The following is a 23,794-nucleotide window of genomic DNA, read 5'->3' on the forward strand; positions in this document are numbered from 1 at the left end:
AAATTTCAATCGTGGTTTTGGCGAGATTTGGCTCAGTTGAAAAAAAAGGTTGCCCACCACTGGCTTTGACCATTTAGTTTCGTAGTTCAGTTTTTGTCTTTTTGATGGCAAAATTATTTTCTCTGTATTACGTCAACTTCTTTTTAATGTTTTTATTAGAATAGCAAGCATAGAAAAAGTTATATTTGTTGATTAGATTAGATTAGATTAGATAGGCAGGCAGGCAGGCAGACAGATAGCTTGATTTATGTTACCTTATATGTAAAATATTATTTTCAGGGAACTTAAAAGAAACCGAATTAAGGTAATAGAAAGCCTTACCTTCCAAGGCTTGGACTCATTGAAATCATTAAAAATGCAACGCAATGGAATTAATAATCTGATGGATGGTGCCTTTTTTGGACTGAATAATATGGAAGAATTGTGAGTATATTATATAACCCCTTCATTAAAAATCTTAGATTTCATTAGTTGAAAGGGCTGATTAGGTTTACTGATAGATGTATTGGTATATCAATTCATTAGAACTGTATATTTCATCAAATTTTAATAGGGTTTTAAAATATTCCCTAGTGCACTTTATAAAGTTTTCAGAAAACAGTGGCAGATAATAATTCATAATAACAGTAAAAAAATAACAAATGTTGAATTCCTTGCCTTTTGCTTTCTACTTAAACTTTTCCTTTCTTTGCTTTCTAAATTGCCTTGGCTTTTATATTGAGGACTTGTATTTAATAATAGCTTTGCATTCCTACTAGCAAATTGCTATATATGATGTGCATCCAAATACTTTTAAATACATGATTTAAAACATATGTAACATTTTCTTCTGATTCTGCAGAGAGTTGGAACAGAATAATCTGACAGAAGTAAATAAGGGATGGCTATATGGCTTAAAGGCCCTGCAAAAGCTCTACGTCAGTCAGAATGCCATTAACAGGATTGGACCTGATGCATGGGAATTCTGCCAAAGTCTTTCTGAACTGTAAGTACTTACATTTGTTTTATTGAAGTAAATTTAGTGGAATAAATTGCTATCTCAGTTGGGAAAGTTTCTTAATATACCTTACAAAAATGGATCTGTCTTCTCAAATCAAATTGATTAGTGGTGTCACAACATTTCAACAATTTTATTACTTACATCTTTCTCTTTATTGTGCCTTTCATTTCAGAGATCTGTCATACAATCAACTGACTCGCCTAGATGACTTTGCTTTTATTGGAGTGAATGTATTGGAAAAATTAAATCTGAGTGACAATAGACTCAGTTACATTGCTGATGGGGTTTTTAAAGGACTCTCATATCTACAGATTTTGTAAGTGTATATAATTTAGAGGGAAAATAAGATTTATCAGAAGTAAGTTAGCAGGAATAAAACTTAAGCGCTCTCATCAGAGGGTGATAGTAACACTTATGGTATTACGAACACAAAGGAGATGTGGGTCCACTAAGATTGGCCTTAGATTATTTATATGCATTTCAAAAGGTAAAATATGACAGGTTTATTATATCAAAGAGCTGGTCCGTATTGCTCAGGTTTATTATTTTCAGTACTTCTAGGTGCCTTTTTGAAGGATTCAGCATTTACATGGAACCTGTGTATAATGGAAAATTAAATAATTCTTGTGGAGTCATTGTTAGTTGCCTTTTACCTAACCATCTGTCTTCATGAAGAACTCCTAAGCAAGCCTTTTTTTCAGGCTCAGTTCTTTCTGTGCTAGGATAGGAGGCTGAAATGCAGGTAGATACAAATATATAATAGTGCACAAACCTAGCATCTGAACATATGTAGAATACTTTTCCCTTTCAGTCCAGCGAAGAGCAACCTGTCCTTCATAAAGATCAGTGGAGAAAGGTTGATTGTGAAAATAGTTTTATCCCTCAGGAATTTCCAGCATTTCTCTTTCTGGAAATTAAGCATTACTCATTTCCCCGGTGAGCTCTACTGTAGCATACAAGCATCAGTTTTCAAAAGGATAGGAGACACAGTCTTTCAAAAATTTCCATTGAAATCTGCTCAAGGAGTTTTGTCTTTTCTGCAACATTAATCGACATACCCCCAGTTATTTTCGTCAAATGGCTCTTTATTGCTTCTTTTCTTTCTGGTGCAAAAACAGCACAGTTGATTTTAAATGGTTCCAAGAGATGAAAAAAGCCTCCAGAGATGTGTAAAATGGTTGAAATTCTTCTAAATGTATAAAACATAAAGAACATGGTTAACCTTCATATTATTATCCTTAGAAACATGTTAAAAGAAGTACTTGGAAAGAATGTATTCTTAGGTATAGAGATAGAAACTGCACAACAAAGTGTAAATTAAATTGAGTTGGGGTAACAGGTTTTCTCAGGGAGAATAACTAAAATATAGCATGCGAAAATAGAAAGTGACAGCGCTGTCTGTCTCTCCCAGCTATCATTAAATATTATTGGGAAAGAAAAGAAAATAATCTGTTGTCCAAATAGTTAACAGTCTTCAGAAAACTTGCATAATCAGTTACACTGTTTTAAATTCAATACAGCCTTTTAAAGGGATTAGTTAAAGCTAATATTTTAAACTTGAAGTATCATAAAACAAAAGAACAGCAGATTAATTAGTGAATTTTGCTGGAATCTTGAGACACATCAAGCTGCTGACAGGCTAGTTTTTTGGTTCAGGGTCATTGGATGTTTACAGACAATGGTCTGAGAGTGATTAACAGGGCTCCAAGTATTTGCGCCTAACTGGGCATGAAATGTAAATGCCTAGTGGCCCACCCAGTAAGGGCCTACTCAAAAGAACTTGTTCTACTTACACATGACATCGGAATGTGTCAATTTCAACAGCCGGAAAAGTTGTCCTTTAATAGATCTTTTCCTGTGTCAGTGGCTTTGCAGTGTAAACTAATTTACTGCCTTGATTTCAGGCTGGAATATAGAATATGTGTTGCATGATTATAAATCAAAATGCAGCATACGATTTATTTTGCTATACAAGCTTTCTGTTAAGTTATACTGTTTTTATTAAGGAATTGGTTATCCATTTATATACAGTTAACAAATTAATTCCTGAAAATAATAAACATCTTAAATATTCTCTCATTTTGCAGCATGAGTACATCAGGGAGGTTATTTTGATGGTGCAAAATGTTGGAACATTGTATAGGTAGTCCTTGACTTACACCAGTCCTCTTAGTGACCGTTTTAAGTTACAATGGCACTGAAAAAAGTGACATGACCATTTTTCACACCTATGACTGTTGCAGCATCCCCATCGTTATGTGATTTGGATGCTTGTCAGCTGACTCATTTATGACAGTTGCAGTGTCACGGGATCATGATCACCTCTTGTGACTTTTGACAAGCAAAGTCAGTGGGGTAACTTGATTCACTTAACAACAGTATTACTAATTTAACAACTGTGGTGACAAATATGGCAGGAAAAGTCATACAATGGGGCAAAACTCACTTAACAAGTTTCTGACTTAGCAACATAAATCTTTGGCTCAGTTGTGGTCGTACGTTGAGGACTATCTGTACCAAATGACAAAAATCGTGTATTTTTAAAAATTGTGTTGATTTTTCTGTGTGGGTTGGCATTGATAAACTACTGGCTAAGTTTCTGAATTCACTAAACTGAGGAAAGTGAAAGTTGTTATAAATTTATGACTTGTCCTTAGCACTACTAAGATTATTAGATTTCAACTAAGCATCCTCTTTTCCTCTTAGGAGTTCACTGAATTGGTTTTAATAGATTTCTGTTCTATCCCTTAGAAGGATGTAGAGCACAAAAGGATAAACAGAAGTCACATTGGCATATAATAGAATTTTGGAATAAAACCACCTACATGTCTCTCTGAAAATCTGTTTTATTTCTGGCTAGCAATTCTTCACTCAACATCTCTCATCATGCTAATGTTATAAGCTTCTTGCTTCATTAACATAAAATCATTTACAACAATGGTACAACATTAATTCAGTTGAAGAGTATCACCAGTTGGTGGTAAATGACATACTAAAGTCATTAAAGACTAATAGATAGTGTTCAGCTGGAATAACAGTGCTCTCTGGCTTTAGCTCTAGTGATTTTCCATAATTCCACTTCCCCATTGGTGCTATGTTCATGAATTAATTCTTCCAGTCGTATTTTTTTAACCAAATTATATCTCATGGGCCAGCATTTATACTAACCAGAAATGTGAACATCCATATAAAGATTTTTTATCGCAAAACTGAATCTTAAAAATGGCAAAACCTGAAAGGGAGAGGAGTAATTGGGGTTAGAAAATGTGTTTTGCTTTGCTTTGTTTGTCAAATATTTATTTGGAATGTGTATTTGTATTTTTAGAGATCTACGGAATAATGAGATCTCCTGGGCCATAGAAGATGCAAATGAAGCATTTACAGGTCTTGAGAGACTTAATAAATTGTAAGTTTTAAAATTTTTGTAGAATTGATTGATTTAAAAGTGAAACCTTCAGAGTATGAGACAGTCTGTTTTATTGATGTTTTTAGAAACCTTCCATATCGTTTAAAACTTAGTGCTGATATTAGAGTATTAAAAAAAAGAATAGTTGAGCCTGTCAATGTGATACAAAAAGATTCTCAACTCAGTTTATTAAAAATAGTATTCTAAAAACTTACGGCTTCAAGAAGACAGGGCTTTATTTGTAACAAACGGATGGATGACATCAGCAAGTATTGCAGGCCCAATTGGCAAAAGAAAGCTTATATTGTTGGAGACATGTGGAAGAAACCTTCATCCTCCAATGGATAGACAATATCTAAAATGATGATGATGACATAGCCAAAATGTGGTTGTAAACCTCAGTTTATCTTGGCATACTGTGTGGACATAGTTATGGTTTATTGAGTAAATCATAGGTAAATTTGTCCATTCCAGCTAATAAGTTAAAGTATAATTTGTTTTGGGCACTTTTCTTAAAAATCCAAAGTGCTGCTAGAAGTAGTATTACAAGCAAGGGAAGGAAACATTATTTGTTGGATCAGATTCTGTTCCAAATTCGTCCTGTTTAAATATTCTGCTATGGATTAAAGAAGTGTATCTCATGTGCTGACTGGGGAATTATGGGGATTAAAGTCCACAAAATCTAGAGTTGCCAAGGGTGAGAAACACTGGGTTAGAAGCTAGGGCAAAGCAATACATTCAGAAAGTAGTAAGTCAGAAATAAAAATTAACTTATGTCTTCCATGCACACATTATGCTAAGTAGTTGTATTTGGTAAAATAACTACAAACCATAATATGTTTTTATATTAACCATGTTTATTACTGTAAAATTATTTTGTTTATCCATTCATATATAAGAAGAGAGAAAAAGTAGATTACATTATGGTTTAGCACTACATGAAAGCTAACCTGGGAAAGCTATAGAGGTCTGCCCAAGGAAATTTATAGCAAGACTGCAAGTTTTTTAAAAAATAAAACTTTTGTAGCCTTATGTATTCTTCTTTTGACCCTCACATTATAAAGGAAAAGAGTTTTAGTGTGAATTCATTGATAGATGAGAATCAATTATCATAAGTTGTATTATATAGTTGCTGCCTAGTAAGAATATATTTTGGAGAGGAGTTTCTTGTTGGGATTTGTTGCTTTATTAAGTATTTTCTATTATTCAGCCATACACCTTATATGCAAGTCACAAAAGAGCAATATCTGCTCTGAGTCACATGCAGAGTGAGATTCCCCCTCTCCCACTCCTCTCAGTTGAAAAAAAGAAAAGTTTTGGTTCTTTTTCAACAAAGGCAGAAACTGATGCCAAATTAGGAAAAGGAGAGAACGAATACCGTTCTCCTGAGTCTCCAATTATAGGTCAGAATCTACAAAAAAAGTGCAAGAACAAGTAGAGGACTTCAGCCTCAGTAATCTCTTTGTCTCTAAGGAATGCCTAACAAGTTGAAATAAAAACTGTTAACAGTTTTAATCTTTATTTTTTTCTGTGTGTGGTATTACATAAGACTTATTATGTCTGAACAGGTTGGGTATTCTATGTAACCTTATGCTTACTATTCTTTTTTTTTCTTTACCAACTCCTGAGATGAAATCTGATGTAGTAGCAATTGCTCTTCTACATTCTGTCACAACCTGCTAATTGTAGCAGACTGGCACCATCGTGTGGTCTGCCTAAAATGTTGCATGTAATAAATTATTTTTATTAAAATAAATTAGAATTCATGTCTTGATATTTTGGTATAAATATCTTTTGGCTTTTTTAAAAAAAAAGGATTCTTCAAGGAAACCAAATTAAGTCAATTACAAAGAAAGCACTTTCTGATCTTCAGGCCCTTGAATATCTGTAAGTATATCTTACACTGTTTGGGGAAGGGGGAATCTGTTTTTCTGTAGAATATATCCCAGTTTTAAAAATTCAAACAAATTCATGAATATATGGTTCTTGTTTAATTTTCTAGAGATCTGACCAACAATGCCATAGTATCTATTGAAGAAGGTGGTTTTTCCCAACCTCTTCTTAAAGAATTGTAAGTATCTAATCTTAAAAAATCTTAGATTCACTTAATGTTAATAAATTGCACTGAAAAGAACTTGTACTTCTAACACAATTGATATGGATTGTTTTTTTTCTGATTAAAGCAATAATTGGGTTAGTTAAACTACTTTTGAATTATCTTCTCTGTGACAAAGGGGATTTTTACTTCAGAGGCAAAACTTTTCTTAAGTTTGGCAATATATAAAAATACTGAAAAGTAAAATGCAGAATGCATTACACATTTCAGATATCTGTAATGACTATTGAAGAATAAAAACATAAAGACCAGCAGCATATAGACATCAAAGGATCCAATGTATTGTTTTACCAGCTATATACAAGGTTGTGTTTAGGAAAGGATATGTATGGTATATATTTAGAAATGTCTCTTTCATTATACTTTGTTGAATGATTAATTTTAAGACAAGACATAGTGCCTTGGTTCAGATGATATGCTAAATCAAATGACATCACAGTACATTTTAGTATTTCAAACCATATAGCTATGCTATAGTGCATGGTGTCACATTGTCACATGACATTTGCTACACTTTTTCCCTTCACAGCTGGAGTGGGCATTGCCTCTCCTTGATGCATCCAGCATGCGGGCCGCCAGTTTGACACCGCTGCTATAGTGCAGTATTAACTAATTCAGTTTAAAGGCTGTAGTCAATATTCAGTCTTCACAAATTGCATTTGCAAAAATACAAATATGGAATCACACTTCTTTGCTATGTATTGCTATTATTGTTACTTTTAAAAATCTGATATGACAGTTTATTACTTTCATGGGGTTGACAGTTGCTTCATATCTTGAAGTTAGCGCAGATTGCTTTATCCTGTTATTTATTCTTGCAATGATTTACTCTTTCTAGTAACATTCTTATCATACATAGCATTAGATACTGATTATATTTAGAAACAATTCTCTCATTAGGTATTACCTCTTTGCACGTGAGTTGGTTGATAGGAATGTAAAATATGAAAGGTGTTACATCTATGATACACTTTTGGAAAAATCAAGCGTTTAATTCTGAAATGTTAATGAAGTTTTTCATATATTTTTAGCAGGAATAAGCAGGGGAAAGAATCATGTCCTCTAAGTGAGCTGCTATTTCTTTGCCTTCCAGCTTACAGCATTTTTCCTTGTGCCTTATGCTTTCAGGTTGTTGAACACTAGCAGCTTATTGTGTGACTGCCAGTTGAAATGGCTCCCACGCTGGCTTTTCCACAGCCGTTTGCAAGACACTGTCAATGTCGTTTGTGCTCATCCTGAATGGCTAGCTGGAAGGAGCATTCTCAGTGTGAACACTGAAGACTTTGTTTGTGGTTTGTGTTCTCTTACCCTTTTTAAAAAAAATAATAATGTCATTTTATGATGAACCTACTGATAATTTATATCCTGAAAAATGGTTGTATGAATGAATTAGGAAGAAAAATATGACTTCACTCACTTAACCATCTGGTTTATGTGTATTGTCATTAATTTTGGTGAATATATTAAGGACATATATGGCTAACCCAAATGTTGGTTCAAAAACCCTAGACTCATATTTCAGAAGTTGTCTGGAACATTTGTTCTAGTTTGTTCAGTAAACAAACTTCGCCAGATCTTCAAATAAGTCAACCTGGATGTTACGAGAAAGCTTAAATGATAGAGAAAAATGAGAAGTACAGTGACATTAATACTTTGAAATTCTCTTTCTTTCTTCTGGCCTTGCATGGGATATTGAGGTTTCTAAAAGTCAACTTGACAGGGTGAAATAGAGGCTCTAAGGCAGTGTTATTCAAGCGTGGCAATTGTAAGAAGTGTGAACTTTGATTCCCAGAATTACAGAATATCTCAAAATTGCCAAGATTGGAAAACTTTATTTATTTATTTATTTATTTTATTGAATTTATAGACCGCCCCCCTCTCCCCGAAGGGACTCGGGGCGGTGTACAGACGGCAACTAAAAAACCATATACATAGTAAAAAATATTAAATACCCCTTAAAAACAGATTAAATATAAAGCCTGTAAAACATTTTTCTAATGGATGAAAGGAATATTTTAAAAATCTGCAGACTCAAACATTTAAACGTGCCCAATTTCTTGCTCCCAGTAATTGTGAGGAAGCTCTGGGAGCTACGGAAGTATCTTAGTAGGCTACATGCAACTCTTTGGCTAAAGTTTTTATGGCAGGTTTTATTTTACATTAGCAAGGTACAATGTAGTATTAGCTTTAACATTTTTTGAAGCTGGGCACTTTGCAGCAACCAACCCCTTGTATCTATGTTTGTTCCTTCTAACAGTTTTTAAATAGTTGTCTATATACTTTATTTGCCAAGATGTTATATTGCCAAGTACAATTAATCAGCAATTAAACAACTTGCCTCCAGAAGTTGTAAATATTCCAACACTGGAAGTTTTTAAGAAAATGTTGGATAACCATTTGTCCGAAGTGGTGTAGGTTTTCTGCCTAAGCAGGGGGTTGGACTAGAAGACCTCCAAGGTCCCTTCCAAATTCGTTATTCTACTATGGATTTTTAAAAATATATTATTCAGATTCTAAATGAATAAAAGCTGGAGCAGTAAAAAAGATACAAATTAGTGCCACAAGATGTTTCCCTGCCAAATATGTGTTTTTAAACCCTTTGAACATATGATGAGAAATGAGAGACCTTCAGAAAACGCCTGGGTTGTCTTATAATGTATCTCTTGCTGTCATTGTAGTGTAACGATGGTATGTTCCACATATCCATACGGTTTCAAAGCTTCATACCCACCTACTCACAAATTTATATTGGTACTTACTGCATTTCCCTTTTGAAAAGGACATGTAGCTAATTTGTATTTGTTTTTTGTAGATGACTTTCCCAAGCCACAGATCAGAATACATCCTGAGACTACAGTTGCACTTAGAGGAGTCAATGTTACCCTGACTTGCAAGGCTGTGAGCAGCAGTGATTTGCCTATATCTGCTGCCTGGAGAAAGGACAGTGAAATATTATATGATGCAGATATAGAAAATTATGTGAGGTACCAACAACAAGATGGTGAAATCCTGGAATATACTTCTATCCTGCATGTTTTCAATGTGAACTTTACTGATGAAGGAAAATACCAGTGTATCATCTTCAATCACTTTGGGTCCAATTATTCCAACAAGGCCAAGTTGACTATCAATGGTATGCAGCAGCGGGGCTTTTGTTTTGCTTTGTTTTAAGAAGAAAAGAAATCCTAGAAATGAATCTGTACAAGAGGGATTGAGAGCCTTTATCTTTCATGTAATTCCAATAGTCCATTGCAAGTAAGCAATTTAGATCTCTGGCAAAAGTGATCTCGCTTTTCCCAGGTAGCGCTGTGTGGGGAGAAGAGAGGTCTAAGAAAGAAATACGTGTTTACATAACCTTTGACCATAGTTTCACTGATATGATACAACCCCCAACAGATCCCTTCTGCAGTCTCATCAGAAAAAAAAAAGATTTGCAGGGTTTGTTTAGCTTCCAAATGGTGCCAACAGTCTTTCCCTTTTCAGGTCCTCCCTAAAATAGTAGGTTAAAAGAAAACATTAGCTGGTGCTGAAAAGTTATGAAAGACTTCTTACATAGAAACTAGGAATAAGGACCATTTTTTTCATTTTTTTAAAAAAGAGGAAAACAAAAATCAGTATAAATACTAAGGGTGCTGTGCTTTAGGGGAAAAGCCGTAACAGATGAGATTGTGTAACATGCTAAGTCCAAAACAAATAAGCCATGTTACAGTTTAACCTGGTGTATTAACTAAATTAGAGAACAGCCAGCTTGCTTCTTGGCTCAGTGCTCCCGTAAAAGACCAAACTGAGGAAGAGGCAGCCATAGCAGTTCCATGGGTGGAGATGGCTGTGGCAACTGCAGCAACAAAAGCTTCTGTGTTTTTCTGTAGCTGCCTGTCTGGTATATCTACTGTACTAGAGTCAGGAGAGCTGTAACCTGAGGAGTTAGTGGTAAACAGCAGCATTAGAAAGAGATCGTGGAAGAAAGAATGGGGGCAGCAGTCTCTGCCCTCTGCAGAAGAGTTGGTGCTTTGTCTTCCAGGTGGAATTGCTGGAGGAGGATTAGAGTGGTGCCAACTACCATGGTAACAACCAGAGTAGTAACAGGAATTAATGTCAAGGCATGCCTGGAATGATGTAATTTAGCACACTAAGAAATACATGTTTTCTATATAACTTACCTCTTGGCTGGTTCAGTCCAATTTCTGTGGATTGGCTTTTTTATTTTAAGATTTTTCCCCCATCTGAAGATAGAATGCCCCTCGTTCCCTTGCAATGCCATCGTTCAGGAGCCCAAATATTTTTAGGCAGTCATTCACCTGATGTAAAGATGACACCAGTAAGTTACATGGAAAGCATTTGCCATTTAATTCTTAATGTACTAAATCACATCATTCCAGTAAGGTTGAGGATGTGTTACTCTGTTTAATGTAATGAAACTACTTATTTTCTTAACCTTAAAGGGTGAAAAAGTGAAGACAACATGGGTTGTTCCAGAGAAACTGAAAATCTTTTTGTTTTTTGTTGCCCCCTCCAAATCATTATTAAAACTTGGGAGTAAATTAGATCTTGAAACAAGGTCAGATTGATGAATCCTAGTTTGTAATGGTTGTGGGTTTGCTCTTGTTTTTTGGTTTTTTATTGGACAAACAACTATCTTTTGAGTCAGAAAGTTGACTTGAGAATAATTTTTATCCCCCCCCCCCCCGGCCTCCTTAAAATCCAGATAGCTTTCCAAATGTTTGGTGTAAATCTAAGTAAAAAATGTAAAAAGTAAAACAAAAGTAAATCTTTTAATTAGGGGCGATTTGGGGATTCTGCATGCTCTGTATAAAGAAAATTCCCATATTCTATTGCATTTTCCTTCAGAGCTGCCTACTTTTGTGAAAACGCCCATGGATTTGACAGTACGTACTAGAGCCATGGCTAAATTGGAATGTGCTGCAGAAGGTCATCCACCACCCCAGATATCCTGGCAAAAAGATGGCGGCACAGATTTCCCTGCAGCTCGTGAAAGGCGCATGCACGTGATGCCCGAGGATGATGTCTTCTTCATAGTAAATGTGAAAATTGAAGATATGGGGATTTATAGTTGTATGGCACAAAATGTGGCTGGCAGTATTTCAGCAAATGTAACATTGACTGTGTTAGGTAAGCAGACTTGAAGCTGCATGATTTTTATCCTTGGATATATTTCAGGTGGTTTGTCTCTACAGGTATGAGCTCAGAAGCTGTTTTACCTCTGAGAAAGTTAAAATCGGTTATTGTGTGTTAGGTCTTGGGCACTTTTGGAAGAGAGGAATGTTAGGATTGATGGTTAACCATCTTGACAGCTTTATATAAAATTATTATGTGAAATATATTATGTAGAAAAGATGTGGAGACTCTAGAAAGAGTGCAGAGAAGAGCAACAAAGATGAGGAGGAGACTGGAGACTAAAACATATGAAGAACGGTTGCAGGAACTGGGTATGCCTAGTTTAATAGAAAGAAGGACTAGGGGAGACATGATAGTAGTGTTCCAATATCTCAGGGGTTGCTACACAGAAGAGGGAGTCAAACTATTTTCCAAGGCACCTGAGGGTAGAACAAGAAGCAATGGGTGGAAACTAATCAAGGAAAGAAGCAACTTAGAACTGAGGAGAAATTTCCTGACAGTGAGAACAATTAATCAGTGGAACAGCTTGCCTCCAGAAGTTGTGAATGCCCCAACACTGGAAGTCTTCAAGAAGATGTTGGATAGCCATTTGTCTGAAACGGTATGGGGTTTCCTGCCTAGGCAGGGGGTTGGACTAGAAGACCTCCAAGGTCCCTTCCAACTCTGCTATTGTATTGTATTAAAAAATAATACCGACAGAGTGCAGTACCAGAAAATGCTGACCTTAGGTTTAGGCAATGAAAAACAATACTTTTCGTTTGGTTTGAATTTAAATGTGGTCTAATCCCAAAATCAAATTGAACATCGCCAAATATTTATGGAATATTTTCCCCATGAATCACTAGTGTGAAGATATTTTGATGCCATTTAGTCTGCGTGTTTGCACATATTTTAAGTATCATATTGGTTTTTCCCAGAAACACCTTCATTTGTTAGGCCTCTGGAAGACAGGACTGTAGCTCAAGGTGAAACAGCGGTTCTGCAGTGCATTGCCAGTGGCAGCCCTGCCCCTCGCCTAAACTGGACCAAAGATGATGGCTCTCTGACAGTGACAGAACGGCATTTCTTTGCGGCTGCCAATCAACTGCTCATCATTGTAGATGCAGGATTAGAAGATGCTGGAAAATATACTTGCATTATGTCTAATACACTTGGGACAGTGCGTGGACACATTTATCTATATGTATTATCTTCACCAAACTGTGACTCCTCCCAAAGTGGCATTGGAATTGGAGACGATGGCTGGACAACAGTTGGGATTGTGATCATTGTTGTGGTCTGCTGTGTTGTAGGCACCTCTCTCATTTGGGTTATTGTTATCTATCACATGAGAAGAAAAAGTGAAGATTATAGCATCACTAACACAGGTGGGAAAACTGAAATTTTAATCTTATTCATTTCATAGTTGTCATGACAATTTGTAAAAAGAATTGAGTTATTCCATTTAAAATGGATCAACTCAGATCTGTTGACACATCCAGAAATGCCTATTTCATAAACTATCAAACCTCTGTCAGAGAGGTAATGCCAGAGCCTTTCATTATCATACGTTCAGCCTCTAGAAGTGATCATATATAAAGTCAAAATATTGAAAATTAAGAGAGCTGTAAATAAATATGCACAAATTTGTCCCTGTTGTTTGATAAGCTTGCAGAGTTTGGAGTTATTGCATAACATTTTTCAAAAATTACATTTTGTCATATCTTCAGAAAAAAGAGTGTTATAGTGTGGAATTAAGTGTGAAAATTATTAATTTTTTATAGTTTAATAAATGGAGATAAATTAGCATTAGAAAAGAATAAATGAAAATGCTTTCCAGAAATTTTATTCTTCTAGCCATATTAGGTAAGTTTTCTTTTTACAGTGTGAGGCTGTGTTCCTTGAATGGTACTGTCTTAATAATAGATACCCTATTTTTCGGAATATAAGACACATCTTTTTCCCCAAAAAAAGAGGGTGAAAATCTGGGTGCGTCTTATATACTGAATACAGCATTTTTGGCCTCCCGAACCCCCACCCCTTCACAAAAATGGACATTTGGGAAGGGTTTGGGAAACCTGCAAAGTGCTCCTGGGAGCTGGGGAGGGCAAAAACAAGTGGAAAATGGGCTTTTTCTGCTCGTTTTTGCCCCCAGGAGCACTCTACAAGCCTCCAAAAGGCTATGTATGCCCCTTTTTTTGGCAAAAAATGGGCCCATTTGCACAAAAAGCAAGGCTTTATTTGTTCATTTTTTTAACCCCAGCCCCCAGGAGCACTTTGCAAGCCTCTCAAACTCTCTGCATGCCTCTTTGTTTTTTTAAAAAAAATGAGGCGTGCAGAGGGTTTGGGGGTCTGCAAAGTGCAAAAACTTTTTTTAAAAAAATTTACCTCTTCAAAATCTTGGTGCGTCTTATATTCCATTATGTCTTATAGTCCAAAAAATACGGTACCTAGTTGCTAGATAGTTTAATGCCATATTGAAAATATAATGGTTAACTATTGGATTTTTTTCCTTCTCTTTCAGAAGAGGTAAACCTGCCTCCTGATATTCCTAGCTACTTATCTTCTCAAGGGACTCTGTCAGAGCCACAGGAAGGCTACAGTAATTCTGAAGCAGGAAGCAATCAGCAACTTATGCCTCCCTCCAATAGTTACCTACACAAAGGCACAGATGGTAAGTCGTATGTCTCTTATTCTTAGGCAAAAATTAGATTATTTTCCACAGCCAATTTACTGTGGAATAACCAAATGCTTGATTGTTGAGATTTATCAAAGAATGCAATTGATCAAAGCAAGATTAAATACATAATTAATCTCTTATGTAACACATACTATAGGTCAGCGATGGCGAACATTTTTTGCCTCGTGTGCCCTAAGTGGGGGGAGCGCAGGGGGTCGTTTGCAGGCGTGCCGCACCCATAATGTAATGCGCGACCCCCCAGTGCGCATGAGCGCACTACAGGTGCAACCCCCCCATTTTTGCATGCTTTTTTCGCCCTCCCCAGGCTCCAGAGGCTTTATAGGAGCCTGGGGAGGGCGAAAACAGCCTCCCCCACCCCCTGGAAGCCCTCCGGACGCTTCAGGGACCTTTAGGAGGCTTCCCTGAAGCCTTCGGAGCGCTCAAAACGATCCTCCAAGCAAACCGGAAGTCACTTCTGGTTTGCTCAGAGGGTCATTTTAAGCTCTCCGAAGACTTCAGGGACCTTCAGGAAGCTTCCCTGAAGCCTCCGGAGCAGTCAAAACTACCCTCCAAGCAAACAGGAAGTCTGTTCCCGAACTTCCGGTTTGCCCATAGGGCCGTTTTTTTTGCGCTCCGGAAGCTTCAGGGAAGCTCATGAAGCCTCTGGAAGGCCTCCAGGGGGGCGGGGGAGGCTCTTTTCGCCCTCCCCAGGCTCTTATAAAGCCTCTGGAGCCTGGGGAGGGTGAAAAATGGCTTTTAAAAAGGGTGAACTCAGCATGTGCGTGCTGGCCAGCTGACAGGGCAGCGCCTCGCGTGCCCTGACAAATGGCTCCGCGTGCCACCTGTGGCACACATGCCATAGGTTCTCCATCACTGCTATAGGTAATCCTTGAATACCTATAGTTAAATGAATTTTGCCTCATTGTGTGACCTTTCTTGCCACAGTTAAGTGACTCGCTGCAGTTGTTAAGACAGTTGTTAAGTGAATCTGACTTCTCCATTGACGTTGCTTGTAAGAAGGTTGCAGAAGGGGATCACATGATTCCTGGACACTGCAGTCATCATCAATACGAACCAGTTGCCAAGCATCCAAATTTTGATCATATGACTATGGGGATGCTGCAAACGTTTGTAAAACGTTGTGTGAAAAACAGTCTCTTTTTTCAGTGCTGTTGTAACTTCAAATGGTCACTAAACGAATGGATGTTAGTCGAGGGCTACTTGTATAAGCATATTCTGAGTTTGCAACCTGGGTAGGCAGACCCACTGGGTGTCAGGTGTGAAAATGTCACCTTTATTTATGCCCTCCGTGCATCAGTTTAGATATCATTTGCTCTACCCTCTACAGTCATTTCATCATCGGTGCAGGACTAGTAATAGAATGAAGCTTTTAAAAAAAATGTCCATTGTTTGGTTTCTTTTCTTTTTCTTTGTCTATGTGCTTTCTTATATAAAAACAATTACTCCCATAGAAATGATTTAAAATCGGGAAGCTAGGATTGTGTGGTGACAGAGAAGGCTATAGGGAGAAGAATCAAAGAAGGGAAAATTCTTGTATTTTTCTGGATGCATTTGAATGAACAAGTCCAGCAAGGAAGCAAGCAAACCCAGAACCAATTCTTTACAGTCACAAAAGGGGGGAGAGTAGATTAAAAAAACAATTCCTTCCCTTCCCCTCTTATTTCAAGTTGTGCCTTCCAGTTTTCTTGGACTAACATCCCATCCTACTTTTAACTAATTGAAGCTCTCCTAATAGTACCTATAAAGCCAAGTGCTGGGAGAAAGCATCTTTTAAGCCTGAGGGCCTAAATTGACAAAGGCTTGCTAGTTCCCCCTTCTAATTTAGATGACAGAGAGAATCCTGGATTGGGTTCTCCTCCTTCTCCAACCCTCCTGCTGTTAGACTCATTAAATACTCATTATGAGCAAGCCGCTCCTGCACTGAGCAGAGGTTGAATTATTGGACTAAATTACTTCTAAAGTCCCTCCCAAATATATGAATCTATTTCTTCTGGCTTTTGTTTGCAAAACTCCATACCCTCAAAGATTTCCTCATAGATAGTAAAGTGTTTGTCACTTGTTTTCCTAGAGATCACATCAGAGTATTCCAACTTGTCATTGTTATTTTTTCATTAGGTGGCACAGAGCCATTGGTGATCTGCTCAGATTGTTACGACAATGCCAACATCTATTCCAGAAACAGGGAATATTGTCCTTATACATACAACACGGAAGATGATCCACTGGATCAATCATTGTCCAGCTTAATGGTACAGATGTCTAAAGAGCCCTATCCTGGATGCCCTCAGCATGAAACCACAACTATTAATAGCCTTTCAGATGGCCAAGATAGGCCTGTGTTTGTTAGCAGTCAAGACAGGCTACATGAAAGGAAACCATGTTCTCCGTCCTCTGGTAGTGGTAAGTGCCCCCCTCCTTTTTTTTGATTGACGTTTCATTTTCACCTGAATAATGAATTTGCTATTGCAAAATACTTAATAGCTACATTGCAAAATATACATTGTGAATCTACCTTTATCATAATTTTGTTTTTTCTTTATTTTTATCTCGCCTTTATTATTTTTATAATAACTCAAGGCGTTAAACATATCTAGTACTCCCTACCTCTTCTCACTACAACATACATGTGAAATGGGTTTAGGTAAGGGAGTTAGCAGCCTAGAATCACCCAACTGGTTTTCATGCTTAGGTGGAACTTGAATTCATGGTCCCCCCAATTTCTAGTTTGCTGCCTTAACCACTAGATCAGTGATTCCCAAGGTGGGGCGTATACCCCACAGGGGGGCAATTTGATTTTTAATGGGGGCAATTTGAACCTTGTTTAAACCAAGTTAATGGCCTTTTAGGCTTCCTCCACGTGAGTAGAGTTCACTTTTTGAGTAATGTCTTATTATTGATCTTGATGTTCAAGATCCATTATTCAAAATATATCTAAATGTAATTTGTTTATGAAGCCAAAGAATAGGTTATATAAACATTGTCTTTCATAATTCCAGAAGTATATTTTTATTTGATTTCCTGTATAAAAGGAAACAAAAAGAAAAAAAATGAAAAAAGTAAAAACATAATATATACATAGAAGACATCTGCTTTTAAACACAACATTTAACCCTGACCATATGCTACAATATGAATTAGTTTTCCATTATATCACGAGAGAGCCAGATCATAAGTAGACAATACATTTCATCAATCCAAGATTGTAAATCTAGGATGGTTCTATCCTGCCATTGTAAAAGAGTAAATATTTTTGGTTGTGTCCCATAGTTGATAACGCCATTGTTCTACATACCATATTTTTCGGAGTATAAGACACACCTTTTTTCCTCAAAAAAGAGGCTGAAAATCTGGGTGCATCTTATACATTGAATACAGCATTTTTTGCCTCCCGAAAACCCGCCCCTTCACCAAACTGGCCAGGCATAGCTTTAAGAGGTTTGTACAGTGCTCCTGTGGGGTGCCCCCCCAAAAAAACAAGCAAAAACGGGCTGTTTTTTGCTCAGTCCCCCCCCCCCCCGCTCCCAGGAGCACTCTATAAGCTTCCTAAAGACTATCCATGCCCTTTTTTTTGACAAAAAGGGTCCATTTTCACAAAAAAAAGGCCCATCTTTTGCTTGTCCCCCCTCCCCCAAACACTCTACAAGCCTCCTAAGTGCTATTCATGGCCTTTTTTTATTTCATTTTTTGGCCTCTAAGCCTTGGTGCATCTTATACTCCGAAAAATACGGTATAATGTATTTGAAATAGTTGGTATATATTTCCAAATCAGCTAATAATAACCATCTTGTTCTTTCCTAAAATCATATTAACAAACTTATGTATATTTAGCAAAATAAGAAAACATACCTGTCCCTCTCCATAATTTTACTTTCCAACATAATGGTCAATGGCCATACCTTTTAAAACATTTTGTCAAGTCAATAAACATGAAAATGTTGAATTGTTTTCCTATTAAGATAATTTATTTTTAAATCTGATATATTCTAATTTTTTGTCAAACTTTTTTGCAAATACCATTTATCTTAAAATTTTTTTTTAACAAATAGGGAAATTAAAAGATATTTTAATTTAATATGTTGCCATTCCATAGTTTTAGACAACTTGAAATGTTATTTCAATATTTTTGATGACTGGATCAATCAGAAATTAATATTATTAGTTCATTAAATCTCTCCCCCCCCTCCCCAATAAAAAAGCTCCAGTTGTCAAACTGGGACTATCTCAGTGTAAACTCTCATATGAATAAGAATGAGAATTATACAATACCTTCCAAATATGCCTTGTAGCATTTATTGCAGGAAATAAAATAGAATGTTTGATTAAAAAGGTCTAGTAAAGTTACCTTAATAATATTGAAGCCAAGATTGATCTATAAATATTGTTAGATATATGTGCTTCTTAATAAGTATCTTAGTTTGGAATACTCTTAGTTATCTTATGTTTTTTTGTAGATATATCTGAATATATAGCTTTTTATAAAATGTACAAAGTTATTCCTCAACGTAGAAAAATAGCAAATACATGATTTAAATGTATTGTTATAGATGAAATTGGGGTTTGTTGAGAATCTTAGTGCTGAGGTTGTTTACAAATTCAAATTCCTAATTTTTCCTTCCACAGATCTTTTTCAACAGTCTTTATGGGGTATCAATAATGATCTTGGGTTGTTGCACCCTCATTGTTCATCTCCATCTAAGACCCAGGAGGTTCCAGAAGTTCTGCGAAATGAAGGCATCTCAGAGAAAGAGCCAGAGCAGATTATTCCTCCTAGGCTTCATCACAGATTACATCAATACAACTTTGATTTTAACAGGACTCAGGACATGCAAGAACATCGTGAAGCTACATAAAAATGGAATAAGAAACATTAGCAGCTTGAAGCATTTGTTAGTATTTTTGCTACCTCATATTTTGACTCATGGCAAAAAAAAAGGTTTCATGCTTCCAACAGAGGCTTTAATGGAACAGACCATTGACTGCATGCTGGAGGGCAAAATCACTTCCTTCTGCTATTTTCCAATAAGTAGCATATATTAAAGCTCAGTCTTAAACGGATGGTGAAAAAAAAGAAGATATAACACAGTGGGGCAAGTGTGATTAAAAAGCATCTCTGTTGTCTGGAAACATTCCCAAGAATGGTTCACATAAGTTATCTTTCCTGCTGGAAAAAAAACATAACTTTAAAAGAGCCACTTAGCAAGATTCCTTGGTATTCATCAATACAAAACTTTGCTTTTTTTTTTTTTTGATCCATCTGACAACTAGCAGGAATTCCTCTCAGTATGTCCAGTCACAAACTTTATTTACTTTTTCTCTCTCTGAAGTATTCAGATGTAAATATATACACATAATATAAATATTTTTTGTATACACTATAATGGAGATGAGAGACTGAAATGTAAGTTTTTTTAAAAAAAATTATGCCAAATATCACATCATTCTGACTTCTCTGACTTGTTTTTCCATAAATCAGAAATTGTTTACTAAGAATGATGCAGATGGGTTGGTTCATATTTTTTTTTCATTCCATGGTTGGAGTTATCAAATGTTGCATTCACTGAAGATTTTCATTCTTTGGTGTCTCTTCCCCTTTCTACTTTTATGTATGGGCAGTAATTGATGGATGGAAGATTGTGTATAAGGAGAATTTCTGTGAATCAGCCCTATTGGTTTTTAATACAGGATAAGATATATATATGATGTGAGCAATGGTTAAGTTGCTGTATTATTGGATATCTGAACTATTTTAATGTGAAGTCATTTTTAAAATTTCATGGATGCTGAAATGATTTTACTTTTTTCAAGCTTAGAAAAGTTAAACTGATTACCTCTGTTTACACCCATGCCTGAGAAATTAAGCAATGAGTGTGTAAGATGTGAAGAATTAAATGAGTTGAACATCAATGGCTAGTCAAAGAACAGTGTTTCTCAACCTTCTCATTCCTCAGCCACCATCGGGGGAATATGGGAAAGCCAGCATAGCTGGCAGGGGAATCCTGGGAGTTAAAGTCGACACATCTTAAAAGTTGCCAAGATTGAGAAATTCTGTATAGAAGAAACCTTTGCCACAACAGGACTGGGAAGGAATTTGACACATTTTGTAATATGCTTTTGTACACCAAAATGAAATGTTATACAACACTCTAATTATAACAATGGAACAGCTAGTAAAGGAAGATCATGTCAGAATAACAAAGATCCTCAATAGCCTACAGATTCCTTTTTATACTGAGATAATGTTCTTGCTAATCCTTGCTGTTCTTGACATAATCTGTTCGCTAATTTTTCCTGCTATAATAATTCAGAGTTCCGGATTGCAGCTAAAAGACATCTCATAAACTCTGTATCAGCTATGGCAAGCACTTGTATTTCAACAAAATGTAGGAAAAATGATAGCTATCAATATAATCCCATACATATTTATTCAGATTTAAATCCCATTAAGTGCAGTAGGCTTACTCTTGTAGTCTAATTTGCAAATTAGCCACAGTCTGGTTTTCATGTAGTATATTTTCTCAGAGTTCAGTAAAAGATGTTTTGTAAACCATTTGTATGATTCTATAGTAAAATGTTGGCATGAAAAATTACTGAGGCAAATACATTTCATTTGCCTCCAAAATTGCTGCCTTCTAGAAAAAAACTGAAGGCTGAGCTTTTCCAGAGAGTTTTTGGTGTTTGAGTTGTGGTGGCACAATGGTTAGAATGCAGTATTGCAGGCCATGTCTGCTGACTGCCAACTGTCAGCAGTTCAGTTCTCACCGGCTCAAGGTTCAGTTAGCCTTCCATCCTTCCAAGGCCAGTAAAATGAGGACACAGATTATTAGGGGCAATATGTTGACTCTGTAAACCGCTTAGAGAAGGCTGTAAAGCCCTAGGAAGTGGTATATAAGTCTAAGTGCTATTGCTATATTGTGCTGGGTTTTATTTGCTTTATTTGTATGTTAGTTTATTGTTTAGTTTATTATTTAGTAAATGAATCAATCAGTGACTATATTCCCACTAATGGAAATAATATGTACTAAGCTCATGAGTAATATTTAACTGGAAAAGGCCTCTTTTTACTAGCTGGAATTTTACTGTTTTTGTTAAAACTCTTATTATATAAGGTCAGAATTTCTGGCTGGAAGCAGTAAAATTCCCGTGTAAAATTCCTTAGTATCTTAAGAATCCCAATGGACTTGCCCCACTTATAAAAAGTAGCCAGCCAGGTAACTAAGCTATGAAAGAATGAACTCATTAAATAGTGGTTTCTTGCTCTTTTGGTTTTTGTACCACTGGAAAGTGCCAACTTACATATTGTTTACTTCTTCATAATATCGGTGTCCCAAATCTTACAGGGATCTCTTGTCTGAGGTCTGCAGCAGTGCTGAAAATACAAAAGTCAAGGCAGATTATTGTCAGCAAGTAGGGTTTCCTGCCTAGGCAGGGGGTTGGACTAGAAGACCTCCAAGGTCCCTTCCAACTCTATTATTGTATTGTATTGTAGATAAAGCTCAGCTTTCTAGGGCACAAAATAACCATCTTCTTTTATTCAAGATGTTTGCTACAAAGTACTGAACCACAAAAAATTAGCTTTTGATTACTCTTGCTTGCAGCTACAATTTTAATGCTTGCTGCCTTATTGTCTGTAAGAACCATACCTGAACTTTAGGAGTAAAAGGGGAAACATTGAATGTACAGAGTAGCCAGGAAGGTGATGAAATGGGTAAGCATTCTGTTATTATCATTTTTAATAATAATGACAGATTAACAGAGTTGGAAGGTAACCTATAGGTCATATAAGAGAAGTTCCAGTTAAAAACACTTTGAAATATAAGTACATTGAGAAGAATAAGAGTCAAGCTGCACTAAAACCATGTTTTGTGTCTTTGGGAGGAAGCAAGAATTGATTTTTGTAATCTGAATAAAAAGTTGATGTGAGCTAAAATAAGTCAGCAACAGAAAGTTCTGCATTAGAATTTCTTGTTGCTGGTTTTGCATTTTCTTCAGAGTGCACTCCTACCAGATAGTTAAAGCATTTCTACTTTACCTGATGTGAAGTTAGCACTTGAGATAGTTTTCCTTCCCTAAGTGATGAAAACAGGTTATGGGAAATTGAGACAGCTTGTGAAGAATCTGAGATGCCAAAGTTGGAAAAGTTTGTAAGACCAGAACTTCATTTGATCTTTGTATATACCCCCTGCCATATTTTACTATTCCCACTGGAAGCTCAAAAGCATCACTGTAGTGAGACAGATTTGGTAACCCAAACCTCCTTGTTAGATGTAAAGAAGTTCCCATTCAGCAACCACAACTAGGACTGGCAACTCAGCTATTAAGCGGTCACAAAGTGAAACCATCGTTGTGCTTATGATCTTCAGCTTTCCTTTTCTTTGTAAAAACTCGCAAATGCGAGGATTGATTGTGAAGTTACTTTTTCATCACCATGATAACTGAATGGTGGATAAACAAGGACTCCCTGCATATCTTTATGTAAAACAATTGATACAGCTTTGGGGCTAGAATGGGTTTAGCAATCAGACTGGAAATCTGGAATGAATAAAGTATTGAGGATATTTATGAGCACAAGGATGTCTAAAAGTAAATGGTAGAACAAAGAACGTAAACATTTTATAGCTTCTCTAAGCTATGTTTTGGGGAGATGACTTCTTAGCAAGCAAATACTTTCTCCTGAAAACAAAAGGAATTCTATCTGGGATTAGAATTTAGGCAATTTTGAAACACTTCTGTGCTTTTTTTTTTTTTTTTTTGCAGGGAAGAAAATTACTGATACATTTTCCAATGCCAAAGTAATTATACTTGTAAATATCCAGGGTAGTGCAAATCAATGTTTTCTTATAGCTGTTCTTTCCTTGTAACTATTTATATTTTCTCACGTAATCAGAATGTATATTTTGTACAGCATGTATAATATGTTTGTTGTAATATACCTTATCCAATAAAGGAATACACAATTACCTTCTTTTGTTTGTCATAATCTAATTGTGACGTGGATAGTCTTCTGTACAATTGCATAGCCTTCATTACTTGTGTTCCATGTGTGAACATTTGGGCTTGTAAGTGGCTGCCTTGAACTTGTAGCATAACTATACAATACAATACAATACAATACAATAGCAGAGTTGGAAGGGACCTTGGAGGTCTTCTAGTCCAACCCCCTGCCTAGGCAAGAAGCCCTATACCAGTGATGGCGAACCTTTTTGGCATCGCGTGCCAAAAACGGGAGGAGCACAGGGAGGGGTGTGGGTGGGTGTCCACACCCATAATCCTATGCGTGTGACCATGCGCATGCAACCCGCCCACCCACGCATGCCCATGCAAACCCCACCCTCTTGAGTCCGCGATGATCTCATTTTTCGCCCTCTCCAGGCTCCAGAGGTTTTCTAGTATCCTGGGGAGGGCGAAAATGGCCTTCCTGACTGCCCCCAGGCCCTCTGGAGGCTTCCAGCACTTTCC

General features: G+C 36.5%; 1 protein-coding gene across 2 annotated transcripts in view; it reads left to right on the forward strand.

Moving 5' to 3' along the window:
- LRIG2 (leucine rich repeats and immunoglobulin like domains 2) overlaps positions 1-23,296 on the forward strand; it is a 54,966-nt gene extending 31,670 nt beyond the window's left edge. The window contains exons 6-18 of one of the 2 annotated variants that reach the window (XM_081947396.1): positions 280-423; positions 842-985; positions 1,173-1,316; positions 4,326-4,406; positions 6,222-6,293; positions 6,409-6,477; positions 7,651-7,814; positions 9,335-9,655; positions 11,371-11,652; positions 12,576-13,025; positions 14,165-14,311; positions 16,454-16,738; positions 18,959-23,296. In XM_081947396.1, coding sequence (XP_081803522.1) covers positions 280-423; positions 842-985; positions 1,173-1,316; positions 4,326-4,406; positions 6,222-6,293; positions 6,409-6,477; positions 7,651-7,814; positions 9,335-9,655; positions 11,371-11,652; positions 12,576-13,025; positions 14,165-14,311; positions 16,454-16,738; positions 18,959-19,188 — 2,533 coding nt within the window. In that variant the 3' untranslated portion in view covers positions 19,189-23,296. Of the gene's footprint in view, positions 1-279; positions 424-841; positions 986-1,172; positions 1,317-4,325; positions 4,407-6,221; positions 6,294-6,408; positions 6,478-7,650; positions 7,815-9,334; positions 9,656-11,370; positions 11,653-12,575; positions 13,026-14,161; positions 14,312-16,453; positions 16,739-18,958 lie in introns of both variants that reach the window. The other variant, XM_081947395.1, reaches the window with a different exon arrangement.
- The last annotated feature ends 498 nt before the right edge of the window (positions 23,297-23,794 follow it).

This window comes from Natrix helvetica, assembly GCF_964273705.1.
Source record: "Natrix helvetica genome assembly, chromosome: 3".
NCBI classification, from domain to species: domain Eukaryota; kingdom Metazoa; phylum Chordata; class Lepidosauria; order Squamata; family Natricidae; genus Natrix; species Natrix helvetica.